Raw genomic sequence first — 12,684 nt, 5'->3', positions numbered from 1 at the left:
CAGTACAGGGGCGGGGTGTAGCTATTTAACACATTTTGATTGGGTATATGAGGGGGCGTGTTGGGGAATTCCCGACAGGGCGGAAGCGCTGGAGCTCACGGCAGAGCCCAGCTACGAGCAGGTGACCACAGGGGGCCACCCGAGGTGGCAGGGGCCATGGCCGGGGTCGCGTGCTTGGGAAAAACTGCGGACGCCGATGAATGGTGTGACAGCGGCCTGGGCTCTCTAGGTCCTGACGCAGCGGCTCCCGGAGGGCCAGGTCTGGGCGCGGAGCTTGGCCCAGAGCTGTCTTGGGCGCCCTTAGTCTTTGGCTACGTCACTGAGGATGGGGACACGTGAGTAAACCTTAAATTACCAAACTGAGCCCTAGGATCTTACCTGAGTCCCCATTAGCCCATATCATTCCTGTGGCTTCTTATCTTCTCCTTCCTAACTCTGATTTCCGATGCTGGACTTCCTGACCCATAACCCCCAAACTAAAATTGTGAGACTAGTCGGCTTTCACTCACAGTCAAGTGTCTCACCTTTTTTGAACTCTGAATTTGAGCTCCTGATCCCCAAATCGGATTTGAACCTTTCCGACCACTCTAGTTCCCACACCTTTTGACCTCTTGCTTCCAGATGTGGCCTTTGGTCTTTGGCTATTCTTGTATAAGCCAGATTTTGATTTCCAAAATTAGTTCTTGGCCCTGAGTCTACGACACTGGCACGTTCAGCATTGACCCTGCACTTAAGCGCTTGGGAGGCAAAGGCAGGTGGATCTCTCTGAATTTGAGGCCACCTGATTGAGTTCCCGGCCAGCCAGAGCTACATACACTTTAGAAACTCGATTCTATGAGGATAGGATTCATCTGTTAGCCAGATGTTTCTCCCAAACTACCACCTTCCAATCCCTGGCTGAGTGTGATGGTACACACTTGTCATCCCAACACTCAAGGGGCTGAGGCAGAAGGATCACTAGTCTGAGGATAGCCTGGGAGAACCCGGTATCAAAAAGGAGGGAAGAAGAAAAGGAGGAGAGGGAGACTGAAAGGAAAATTAAAAAGCAGGAGATGTTGGTTAGCAGATAAGCTGGGGAGAAGGGATGGCTGTGGTGATGGCGTATGTAAGGGATTGTACCCGGGAGTTTCTTGTCCTTTGTGCTTATTGCGTATGTTCAGTGACTCAGTGCCTGACCTACGAGGGGAACCCAACAAACACTCATCTTAAAGAGCCAGGAGTAGTTTCCTTAATTTTCTTATTTTTCACTTTCTACTTTATTGGTTCTTGTTCCTTTATTATTCTCCTCTGGCTACTTTGGGTCTGGCTATTGTAATTTCTTTGTCCTCCTCCTCCTTTTTTTGTTGTTGTTTTTGTTGTTTGTGTGTTTCTGACAGTCTCATGTAGCCCGAGCTAGCCTTGAGGTTACTTTGTAGCTGAGGATGGCTTTGTGTTTGTGTGTAGGACAACCTTGGGCTGATGTTTTGAGACAGAGTCTTTTACTAGCCTAGCACTGACCACATAGGCTAGACTAGCTAGCCAGAGAGCCTCAGGGATCATCTCTTGCTCCCCACCCTCCTCCTCCTCTGGCTGGCCTGGAACTCACTCTGTAGACCAAACTGGCCTCAAATTCATAGAGATCCATCTGCTTCTGCCTCCTGAGTGCTGGGATCAAAGGTGTGCACCTCTGTGTTCCACCCCAGGGATTTGGTGCCTCCTTCTCCCTGGTGTTGGGGTTATAAATACTTACAACCACACCCCAGCTTTTTCTTTTCTTTTCTTTTTTAAAGACTTTTTTTTTCTTTTAATTTATGTATGTGAATCCACTGTCACTGTCTTCAGACACACCAGAAGAGGGCATTGGATCCCATTACGGATGGTTGTGAGCCACCATGTGCTTGCTGGGAATTGAACTCAGGACCTGTGGAAGAGCAGTGAGTGCTCTTAACTGCTGACCCATCTCTCCAGCCCCACCCAGCTTTTTCTTATGTGGGTTCTAAACTAAGGTCACTGTGCTTTACTTATCAAAATATTTTCCCAGCTGCCTCCTCTCCCCCCCCTTTTTTTTTTTAGTCAGTGTCTCACTATGTAGCTCAGAATAGCCTTGAACACTACTGTAAAAGAAATTAATCTGTTTTTTCTTCTGGCCACTTAGTTCCCAACAATAAGCACTCTGGGACTAATTAATTAATAAATGACTTGGCTACAGGCTTTGGCTCATTCCCTGGCTAACTCATAACTTATTTAACCCATTTGAATTATTCTATGTCTTCCACGTAGTTAGTTACCTTCATTCTCAGGCCTGCTTCTTCCTTAGCGTGGTCTTTCTCAGTGTCTCCCTCAGTGACTCCTCCAGAGTCTCTCCCTGTGTCTCCTTTTATTCTCTCACCATTTCCCAGAATCCTCTCTCTTCCTGCCAGTGTCTCACCTCCTATTTCCTGCCTCAGCTCATTGGCCATTGGCCATTTTATTGACAGGTGATGTTTGTAAGAGATTTTGTCTACACACTATGAAATTTTTCTTTGGTTTATTTTATTTATTTTTGGTTTTTTGAGATAGGGTTTCTCAGTGTAGCCTTGGCTGTTCTGGAATTCTCTATGTAGACCAGGCTGGCCTCGAACTCAGAGATACGTCTGCCACTACCTTCTGAATAGTTTTACTTTATGTGTATGAATATTTTACCTGTGTGTGTGAATGTGTTTGTGCTTGTTGGATCCCCTGGAACTGGAGTTAGGGATGGCTGTGAGCCACAGTGTAGGTGCTGGAATCAACCTGGGTCTTCTGCGAGAGCAACAAGTGTTTTTTTGTTTGTTTGTTTGTTTGTTTTGTTTTGTTTTTTCGAAACAGGGTTTCTCTGTATAGCCCTGCCTGTCCTGGAGCTCACTCTGTAGACCAGGCTGGCCTTGCACTCAGAAATCCACCTGCCTCTGCCTCCCAAGTGCTGGGATTAAAGGCTGAGCCACCACTGCCTGGCAAGCTTTCTTCTTTTTAATGTGCTTGGAATGCTGTAAATATCTCCTCTGGAGAACTTCTGATATATTGTGTTTTGTTTTCACATAATTGAGTATATTTTCTAATTTTTCTTTTGACTTCTTCTTTGGCCAGTAGGTTATGAAGTATGTTCATTTTCCATACTTGGAGGAATTTTGAGATCTTTTTCTGTTACCAGCTTTAAATTTGATTTCGCTGTGGGCAGAGAACATGTTTTGTTTGATTTGCAGTCTCTGGTTTTTCTCTTGCAGTGTTGGCCATCAGACCCAGGGCCTTCTGAGTGCTAGGCAAGTGCTCTCAGGAACTGTGTCCCCACAGAATTCATTTTGATAATGTGTGACTTAGAGGTAGTGTTGGTTAGCAGTGTTGCTCAAAGCTGGGTGTGTAATTCCAGCCACAAAGAAGACTGAGGCAGGAGGATTTCAAGGTCAGGGCCTGCTTAGGAATACAGTGAATTCAAGTCCAGCCTGGGGACATTCATAGGATGGCCCTGTTTCAAAATAAAGAGAACCAGTAGGAGGTAAGTCAGTGGCAGAGAGCTTCCCTGCATGCACACTGCCTTAGGTTCCATCCCCATGACTGCAAAATCAAGGCAACAGCCACCGAGGAACCCCTGCTGTTCAAGTGACAGGCTGTGTGCTCCTGACTTTCTATTTGTTGGAACAGTTGGTGACAGACCTGTTGAAATCACCACATCTATGGATTTGTCTGCTGTGTCTTCTCTTTGTTAGCTTTTGCTTCACATAATTAGAAGGTCTGTTATTAGAGCTACACTGGTGTGTGTGTGTGTGTGTGTGTGTGTGTGTGTGTGTGGTGCAGAGCCATCACACCCAGCTTGTCCCTATGTACATGCATGTTTGTGTGTGGAGGCCAGAGCTCCGTATTGGCTATCTACCTCAATTGTACATCACTTTATTATTATTTGAAGCAAGTTCTCACAATGTAGCTCTAGCTGACCAGGAACTCCATGCAGACCAGGTTCTCAGACATCACAGCTTTTGCCTCTCACACGTGCCATCATGCCTAGCATTTTTTGTGTGTGTATGTGATAGAATCTCATTATTTAGTATTTAACCCTGCTGGTCTAGAACTCACTATGTAGCCCAGTCTGGCCTCAAACTAACGATCTTCCTGCCTCAGCTTTCCCAGGTGCTGGAGTCAGAGCTACTACGCTTGATTATATTACTTAGTAAGCACAGGTGAAACAACGTTGGTGGCTGGTCCTACTGGCACAGGCTTGGGGGCGGAACTACTCAGGAGGCTGAGGCGGGAGGGACTTGAACCCAAGGTCACTGTGGGCAACTTATGAAAACTCTGTCTCATCTCAGAACACCAGCCAGCCAGACAAAGTGGCTGGATTAACTTTTCTCCTGATTTCAATCACTGAAATGTTTCCAACTGTGGCCACAGTTTGTAGCACACAGTAGACATTCTGTTACTGACCTCTGCCTTTTGTCCCCAGAGCCCTGCACTTGGCCGTGATACATCAGCATGAGCCCTTCCTGGATTTCCTCCTGGGCTTCTCTGCAGGCACTGAGTACCTGGACCTGCAGAATGACCTAGGCCAAGTGAGCCACTGGGGGTGGTTGCTGTAGGGAACCGGGTTCAGGATTGTCAGTGTGGCCCTAACCCCTTCTCTCCATCCCTGTAGACAGCCCTGCACCTAGCAGCCATCCTTGGGGAGGCGTCTACAGTAGAGAAGTTGTATGCAGCTGGCGCAGGAGTGCTGGTGGCTGAGAGAGGGGGCCACACGGCATTGCACTTGGCCTGCCGGATGAGGGCACACACGTGTGCATGCGTACTGCTCCAGCCCCGTCCCAGCCACCCAAGAGATGCCTCAGATACCTACCTCACTCAGAGTCAGAACCATACCCCAGACACCAGCCACGCCCCTGTTACCATGGACCCCCAATCCAACCCAGAGAATGAAGAGGAGGAGGAGTCACGTGATGAAGATTGGAGGCTGCAGTTAGAAGCTGAAAACTATGATGGTGAGTGCCCTGGGCCCTGGGGAGAATGTGAGCTCCTGGCCAGACCCAGGGCACCAGGCTCCCGGCTCTCCTCACCCAACCTGAGACACAGCTGATGGCCTGGGACATACCTCAGTCGGGGGAGTGCTCATCTGGCATACTTAAAGCCCTAGGTTCCATGCCCAGCATAAGCAGCACGCTGGTGTACGCCTATAACACCAGTTCTTGGAAGCTAGAGGCTCAGGAAGTCAAGGTCATCCTTGGTGCTATCTAGCTAGTTTGAGGCCAATCTAGGTTACAGGAGATCCTGTCTCAAACAAACACTTAGTCCTAGCACTTGGGTGGTAGAAAAATCATGAGATCAAATTCAGCCTATGCTACTTAGTGAACCGCTGTCTCAAAAAACCCCAAAGCAAAGCTACCTCCTTGGGAAGTCATCCCTAGGCTCCACAAATCCTAGCATCTGGACTAAGGACCTCCACACAGTCTCAGGAGTACTAAGAATTGGACATATAGCCGGGCGGTGGTGGCGCACGCCTTTAATCCCAGCACTTGGGAGGCAGAGGCAGGAGGATTTCTGAGTTCGAGGCCAGCCTGGTCTACAGAGTGAGTTCCAGGATAGCCAGGGCTACACAGAGAAACCCTGTCTCGAAAATCAAAAAAAAAAAAAAAAAAAGAATTGGACATATAGGGCCCCTCTCCCACAGATCTAGTCATCAAACCACTTATGACCCAGACCTGTCACCCACAGATCCAGAGATGCCAGGATACAGTGGTTAAACCTGTGCTACCCACCTGCAAGGTGCCTTCCCTCCAGAATTGTCCCCAAGTATAAGCCACCAGCCCAGCTTACCCATGATGAGAGGATCCATCCCATGTTCCCAGCCATGGGCCACGGACAGAGGACACAGGGGTTACCCTCTCAGCCAGGCCTCATGAATAGACTGAGGTCATCTGGTAGCCAGAGTCCTGAGCCCCAGATTTTTGGGAAGACTTTTATTGTTATTGTCACTGTATCTTTTGTTTTATTTATGGTGCTAGGGCTAGAATCAAGGACTGTACATGCTAGTCAAGCCTCTGTTCTTTGTGAAGGAAGATCAAAGACTTAGTATCTTGGTCCACAGATTATGTGCTTTCATTCAAAGTCCCGGCCTCATCCCCATAGATCCCAGATGTGGCAGACTCAGGCTTGCACACGCCGGCTGCTAGACTTAGGCATCTGGAGTTTAGGAGCCTGTATGCATACCTAGGAAGGACTTCAGAAGCCAGCCCTTGGACTTGGCATCCTCAGCTCACATGGCCCTTCCCTAGGATGAAGACAGAGCTGAGGCTCCTTACCTCATCATCTGACACCAATTGCTCTGTCCCCAGGCCACACCCCACTCCATGTCGCTGTCATCCAAAAAGATGCAGAGATGGTCCGGCTGCTCAGGGATGCTGGAGCAGACCTCAATAAACCGGTAAGACACTGTGGTGGGCCAATGTAGGGAAGGCACTGTCCCCTCTTCAGTCTCACTGACCTCTCTGTCACGTCCCACAGGAGCCCACATGTGGCCGGACCCCTCTGCATCTGGCAGTAGAAGCCCAAGCAGCCAGCGTGCTGGAGCTTCTCCTGAAAGCTGGTGCTGACCCCACTGCCCGAATGTATGGGGGCCGCACCCCACTTGGCAGTGCCCTGCTCCGACCCAACCCCATTCTTGCCCGCCTCCTTCGTGCACATGGGGCTCCTGAACCTGAGGATGAGGACGATAAGCTTAGCCCTTGCAGCAGCAGCAGTGGCAGTGACAGTGACAGTGACAACAGAGATGAGGGCGTGAGTCAGGAATGGGAATTCCAGCTTGGGGGTCAGGGTAAACCAGCAACAAGAAAACCTGGCCGGATACTGTCAGAGAATCCAGAGGAGGGGCACATGAGGAGATGTGGGAAACGGTCATAGACTTGGGCAATGGTGGCAGTGGCAGCTGGACAGTTAAGGCTGTCTGTCATGTGGCATACACTTTTAGCCTAGGATCCCAGTATTCAGGAGGCAGAGGCAGGTGGATGTGAGTTTGAGGCCAGCAGGGGCTGCATGGTGAGACCCTGTATAGGGAGTGACTTTGGGAGCAGGAGATGCAGAGCTTGTGGTATAGGTTGGTGGTGACCTTGGTCAGACTGTCTAGAACACTGATGGTAGGGAAAGACCTCAGCCAGTGGTGAGAGGAGCATTACTGAAGATCCCAGGCGACAGCACACCCCAGGTAGGGGTTGGTGTAGCATGAAAAGGGCTGAAGGTGGGTGAGGCAGGAGCACCGGGAGAAGAGCCACGTAGTAGAGAAAGTGGCCCAGAGCCGTGGTCTCCAGTGTCACTTGCTGAGTGTGAGAACACAGGATTCACAGTGACACCCCATTCTTTGGGTGCTGTGACCTGGGCAGTGGGCAAGGTGGCAGCTGCCTGACCCCTGTGCTATCCCTCTTTGTTCTCAGGATGAATATGATGACATCGTGGTTCACAGTGGCAGGAGCCAAAACCAGCTACCTCCTTCCCTGGCGTCCAAACCTCTTCCTGATGACCCCAACCCTGCCTGACTTAAGTTCTAATATTAATATAGTTTCCAGTTTAATAAAATTTCAGACCTGACAACCAGAGCCCAGACTGACACTGCCTTCCTGCTTATCTCAGGTCCCATCCCTCCAAAGCCAAGTGTGAGCCAGGGTGCTTTGCTTTGTGCTTTATTCACTCAGGGGGATGGAGGAGTTGGGGGTGGGATCAGCCTGAACCCAGCCCTGTCCATTCAGACTTCTCTCGGGCTTGGTTCTCAGGCACATCCTTGCGTTCCAGTCCCTGCCTGTTGGAAGTGGAGCAGGATGTCTGGTGAAGGGGGGCTCTGAGGTCAACAGTCCTGAGCCTTAGGGAGCGTGGGGAAGGAGGACAGTGGGTTCAGCCCTCCCTCCCAAGAGCCTCCCCTAACATGGCGGTCGCCTTCTTTAACTGCTCCTGCATGTGCTCCAGCCGCTCCACATCGTGTTCCTGGGGAGATCAGAAGTATGGTCACCACCTACAAACCCGAAAGCTCTGCTTGCCCACCAGAGCCACATGGCGGTCCACACAGCCCGCCACCGTCGATCTCTGCATCCTTTGTGAGTGCTGGGACTACAGATGTTGTCACAGCTGGCTTATGTAGCATTGCTGGGCAGTGAATCCAGAGCCTGTGCATGCTAGTCATGCATGCCACCACGAACCTCTATCTCTAGCCCTAGGTAACGTGGTGGCCATTTTGATTGCTGCTCCCATCTGAGGTGATACTTAATTAATTTTTAAAACTTGGTGTTTGCCTGCCTTTATATCACATGCCTGTACATCACATGTCTGCCTAATGCCCAGGGAGGCCAGAAGAGGGCATATGATCCCCTGGAAATGGGAGTTACAGAGTCACCATGTATCCTGGGTATTGAAGCTGGGTCTTCTGGAAGAGACTGTTAAACTGTCAAACCATCTCTCCAGCCCATAATTACAAAAACAAAAAAAGTTTATACATTTATTTATTATGTGTGTATGTGTGCACATGTGCACCACAGAGTGTGTGGAGAGCTCAGAGGACACCTGTGGGAGTCAGTCCTCTCCATCCACCATGTGGGATCTAGGAATTGAACTCAGGTTGCAAGACTTGGCAGCAAGTGTCTGTACCCACTGAGCCATCTTGCTGGGACATTCAGCTTGGCATGGCCTAGTCAGTGGCCTCTGTCACTAGCGTTGTGAACCAGAGGACAGCTGCTAGCTTCAGAGGGAACTGACTTACTTGGTACAGATAATGATGGCTAACTCTGGTGCTTCTGGGTAATTAGCGGTGTCTTCTGGTCACTGTCCCTGCTTGGGCATTGCTACCTAGATCTGGTGCACACTTGGTCACTCAGACCCACATCATGGTAGACTTCACACTGTGTGACCCAGCCCTAGGAGACTCCTTTGCAGTCTTGGAGCAACCCTCCACTCACCTCCTGCTCTAAAGCCTCTTCCTCCTGCTTGGCCTTGGTGCTTGGCTGCTCCAGGTGGTGATGATGGTTCGAGGACTCTTCGAGCCTCTCTCCTCCGACCCTCTTGGGCCCCTGCCACAGATTTCGGCCTCCGCCCAGTAGCTGCATGCCTTTCTCCTCTGCCTGAAACTGGGCTGCCTCCTCATCGCTGGCTTTCTCAGCCACCCGCTTCCGGAGGTTTCCAGCACCCTCTAGATATGGCTTCCACATATGCTCAGAGGTCTTCCCTGGCTCACTCTTCTCCTCCTCCTCCTTTTCCTCCTCTTTCTCCTCCTCCTGGTGAAGCTGGCTGTGGAGCTCTGTGTGGACCGCCTGTTCCCGAACCTCAGACTTGTGGGTCCTCTCTGCTTCTTCCTCTTCTTCCTCCTCCCTTATCTCCTGGCTGGACCTCATCTTTCCAGACTCCTGCTTGTTGAAGTCCCCACCCAGCAACCTCTTCTCCTCAGGGTGCACACAGCCATGGGGCTCTGTCTCGAATATCTCTGGCAGGGAAAAGATAGGATGCTCCTTTGGCAATCAACTAAGAAACAGTCCCCAAAGAGTTGAGTCCTTCCGGATATCATGAAGGGAACTGCTTAGCACTGAAGGGGGAGTCACGGGCTGCAGATGTTCCCTGCCCAGTCCCCATCCTGCAGGGAGCTTTAAGGTAGCCAGGTTCCTTCAGTTGGGGCTGTAAGCAGTACCACACTAACCCAGACCAGAGAACTCTTCCACCATGCACTGTGGGCTAGTGGGGAGGTAGGAAACGAAACTTGGGATTCTGAGGGGAACTGGAGCATCCCTACCTTTGTGGAGCAGATCTGTGCAGGGGCCTCTCTGGGCCTGGCCCAGTGTCAGCACCTCCATGACCACCTCTGCTAGACACCGGGTTAGCTGGGAGCAAGGATGAACAGTTAGAGGGAGGTCAAGGGCAAGGGATTTGGGAAAACAGAGTGGCTACAGGATCAAAAGAGCTGGGGATACAGGGAGAAGTTAGACAGAAGGGAGCCAACGGGATGTGGAGGGCAAGGAAGGGCTCTGCTCACCTCCTCCTTGGAGGGTCTGGGCATCAGGGGAGCTGAGGAGGCTGAGGAGGCTGTGGAGCAAGAAAACGGGTGCTGTTCATGGTACTGATCCTAACTCCCCCGTCGTCCCCCACCACCGGCACCCGGTCGACAGCCCAGCATCTGCCAGGTGTGCTGTTCCCTTGTGCAAGCTCAGCTGCCCACCTATAACCCGATCTAAGGTGTACTTCCTTGTCACCCAATCCCTCTGTGGGCCGTGGACTCACCAGCCCCCAGCAGCAGTGCCAGCAACGGGGGCAGAGGCAGCAGCAGCAGCGCTGCAGAGGTGGGTGCACGGAGCGGCATGGTGGGGAGTCCAGACCCGGGACCTCTCTGCTGGGCAGACAGCCAGTGCCAGTGCCTTATAACCCAGGTGTAGTGGCCCGCAGGGGAGGAAATGACGTCACCACCGCCCCCTCCCCGGCTCAGGGAGAGGGGACAGCTGTGGGGCACTCTAGGAAACTCAATTATTCATAGGAACCCACACTCAAGCATGCACCCCTTTGGGCTTCTGGCTCAGAAGCTCGGGTTGGGGAGGGTTTCCCCAGAGACTCACGTGGGAACTGGGCAACTCTTCTCGGCTCCCTCCTCATCTGGAAAGTGGATCCTTCTAAATCTACTTCCTCAGAGGTGACAGTTCCTTCTAGCCCAAGTCCCTGCTCCATCATCACCAGCTGCTCAGTGCTGGGACAGTTGCTTAAGACACTTTCTTATATTTTGGTGACAACCCACTCCAGAGTTTTTGGGTGAGGATGAAATATGAGGGGCATTGGGAACTTCACAGGGCTGCATGGCACCCCAGTACCACATACATGTGTGGTGTGGTGTATGCATGTGTGGAGACCAGAAGCCAATGGCAAGTGTCTTCTTGTGTTGCTCTCCACTTTATGTTTTGAAACAGGGTCTCTCATTGAACTTGGAGCTAGACTTTTGGGATAGAACAGTTAACTAGGAAGCTCCTGGGATCCAACCAACTGTTCACTTAGTCTTGGGTTACAAGACACACAGCTTTTACTCGGATTCCAAGGATCTGAACTACGGTCATGCTAGCACAGCCACCAACCAAGTCCCGAGTAACTTTTTCCCCTGCCTTTGCTTCTTCTTTTCCCCCCCCCTAAAAGACAAGGTCTTGCTACATAGCCCAGGCTGGCCTCCAATTTTATGGCAATCCTCTTGCCTTAGCTTCTAAATGCTGGGAATACAAACTGTGAGCCACCACAGATAATATCCAGTAATGTGTTTGTTTCTTTGAGACAGGGTCTTGCTAGAGACAGCCTTGGCTAGCTGCAACCTCCTTTTTAAAAACATTCTGTGTGTGTGGTGGTGGCTATGTACACATGTGAGTGCAGGTGACATGGAGTCCAGAGAGCCTCTGAGCAGCTGGAGCTGGAGTTAGAGGCTGTTGTGGGCAACCAGGCGTGGCTATTGGGAACTGAACTTAAGTCCTTTGAAAGAGCAGAGGGTGGGTGTTCTCAACTACTGAGCCATCTCTCCAGCCCCTTATGTTTAGACAGGGTCTCTCTGTACAACCCTGGCTAGCCTGGAACTTGCTATGGAGACCAGGTTACCCTCAAATTCAGAAGATCTACCTGTCTTCCTCCCAAGTGCTGACATTAAAGGTGTGCACTCTTGGCAAACCTTTGACCCTTGATCTTCTTGCCTCTGTTTCCCCCATGCTGGGACCACAGATGTGTGGCATACCAGACTCCAGGAACCTATATTTCTGAGAAAGGACCTGATGTATACCAGGTTTGTCTCACAGATATCCACCTGCCTCTGCCTCTGAAGTGCTGGGATTATAGACACTGAAATGCCCAGTTAACTCTGTACTAGGAAACCAAACAGGGTCTTGTGCATACTAGCCAAGCACTCTACTCTAGTGACAATTTTGGTTTCTTTAAAGACAACAAACAAACAAACAAAACAGAGATAGAGGGGCTGGAGAGATGGCTCAGTGGTTAAGAGCACTGACTGCTCTTCAAGAGGTCCTGAGTTCAATTCCAAGCAACCACATGGTGATTCACAACCATCTGTAATGGGATCTGATGCCCTCTTCTGGTGTGTCTGAAGACAGTGACAGTGTAGTCATATACATAAAATAAACAAATAAATTTTAAAAAAAGAGAGAGAGAGAAAGAGGAACATGTTTGTTTTAATCCCAGGTGTGGGATATGAGCTGCTTCGGATTGTCTGCAGCAGCTGTGATTTGCCTCATGCTCTAGCAGGGGCGTGATTTTGCCAGCTCTAGATAGTTTCTGTGATTGTGTGATGTTTAGAATTCTGGAGAGTCTCTTCTGACTATTTGGGTGGGGAAAAGTGACTAGATAAAGAACAGGGCTGAGGAAGGAGAGGGCAACTGGCAGATCCTAGAACATTCTGAAGGTAAAGCCTCAGGTTTGCTAACCCACTGGAGGTGGAAAGCCACCGATAGTGTGAAGGGTGGCTGGAGCTGCTTGAGGTGCTGAGCACAACCCACTAGGAGAGGAGCTAGTGTAGGCAAAGAGGCTGGAGTGTCTGTGAAGTAGGCAATGGGGTCTGGGGTCAGCTGCCATGAATGGGACACTTTGGACAGCACCAGAGTTGGGGACCATGGGCCAAGGATAAGAATAAAGTTGGCTCAGTTTGAGGGAGCCATCAGAGGGTGATGGCCTTATCCCAGAGGAAGGGAGAGGTCTTGGCATCCTTTCAGC

General features: G+C 50.6%; 2 protein-coding genes across 3 annotated transcripts; one reads left to right on the top strand and one right to left on the bottom strand.

The window, feature by feature from the left end:
* Nucleotides 1-9: 9 nt before the first annotated feature.
* On the top strand, nt 10-7,565 carry Nfkbib (NFKB inhibitor beta). Its single transcript, XM_034485437.2, has 6 exons — nt 10-335; nt 4,433-4,538; nt 4,622-4,961; nt 6,312-6,400; nt 6,481-6,753; nt 7,404-7,565. The coding sequence occupies exons 1-6, from the start codon at nt 157-159 to the stop codon at nt 7,503-7,505; spliced, it is 1,089 nt and encodes a 362-aa protein (XP_034341328.1). The 5' UTR covers nt 10-156; the 3' UTR covers nt 7,506-7,565.
* Nucleotides 7,566-7,620: 55 nt separating this feature from the next.
* On the bottom strand, nt 7,621-12,669 carry Ccer2 (coiled-coil glutamate rich protein 2). Of its 2 annotated transcripts, none has more exons than XM_076930810.1 (5): nt 10,222-12,669; nt 9,977-10,026; nt 9,737-9,824; nt 8,913-9,433; nt 7,621-7,947 (listed from the first exon to the last, which is right to left on the bottom strand). In XM_076930810.1, the coding sequence occupies exons 1-5, from the start codon at nt 10,298-10,300 to the stop codon at nt 7,858-7,860; spliced, it is 828 nt and encodes a 275-aa protein (XP_076786925.1). In that variant the 5' UTR covers nt 10,301-12,669; the 3' UTR covers nt 7,621-7,857. The 2 variants fall into 2 exon arrangements, with proteins under 2 accessions (XP_076786925.1, XP_076786923.1); XM_076930808.1 differs by having other exon boundaries at nt 10,551-12,669.
* Nucleotides 12,670-12,684: the final 15 nt, after the last annotated feature.

Source organism: Arvicanthis niloticus, chromosome 1 (genome assembly GCF_011762505.2).
Source record: "Arvicanthis niloticus isolate mArvNil1 chromosome 1, mArvNil1.pat.X, whole genome shotgun sequence".
Taxonomy (NCBI): domain Eukaryota; kingdom Metazoa; phylum Chordata; class Mammalia; order Rodentia; family Muridae; genus Arvicanthis; species Arvicanthis niloticus.
Note: the sequence above shows the minus strand (reverse complement) of the source record. Positions and strands in the feature narration are given on the sequence as shown.

Bases quoted from the DNA above. Each gene is read 5' to 3' on its own strand.
- Nfkbib (XM_034485437.2), top strand. From the start codon at position 157: ATGGCCGGGGTCGCGTGCTTGGGAAAAACTGCGGACGCCGATGAATGG. The intron at 336-4,432 runs GTGAGTAAACCT...TTTTGTCCCCAG, and splicing joins GTCACTGAGGATGGGGACAC to AGCCCTGCACTTGGCCGTGA. The intron at 6,401-6,480 runs GTAAGACACTGT...CACGTCCCACAG, and splicing joins GAGCAGACCTCAATAAACCG to GAGCCCACATGTGGCCGGAC.
- Ccer2 (XM_076930808.1), bottom strand. From the start codon at position 10,662: ATGATGGAGCAGGGACTTGGGCTAGAAGGAACTGTCACCTCTGAGGAA. The intron at 9,434-9,736 runs GTAGGGATGCTC...TTTCCCTGCCAG, and splicing joins CACAGATCTGCTCCACAAAG to AGATATTCGAGACAGAGCCC. The intron at 7,948-8,912 runs GTGAGTGGAGGG...TGATCTCCCCAG, and splicing joins AAGAGGCTTTAGAGCAGGAG to GAACACGATGTGGAGCGGCT.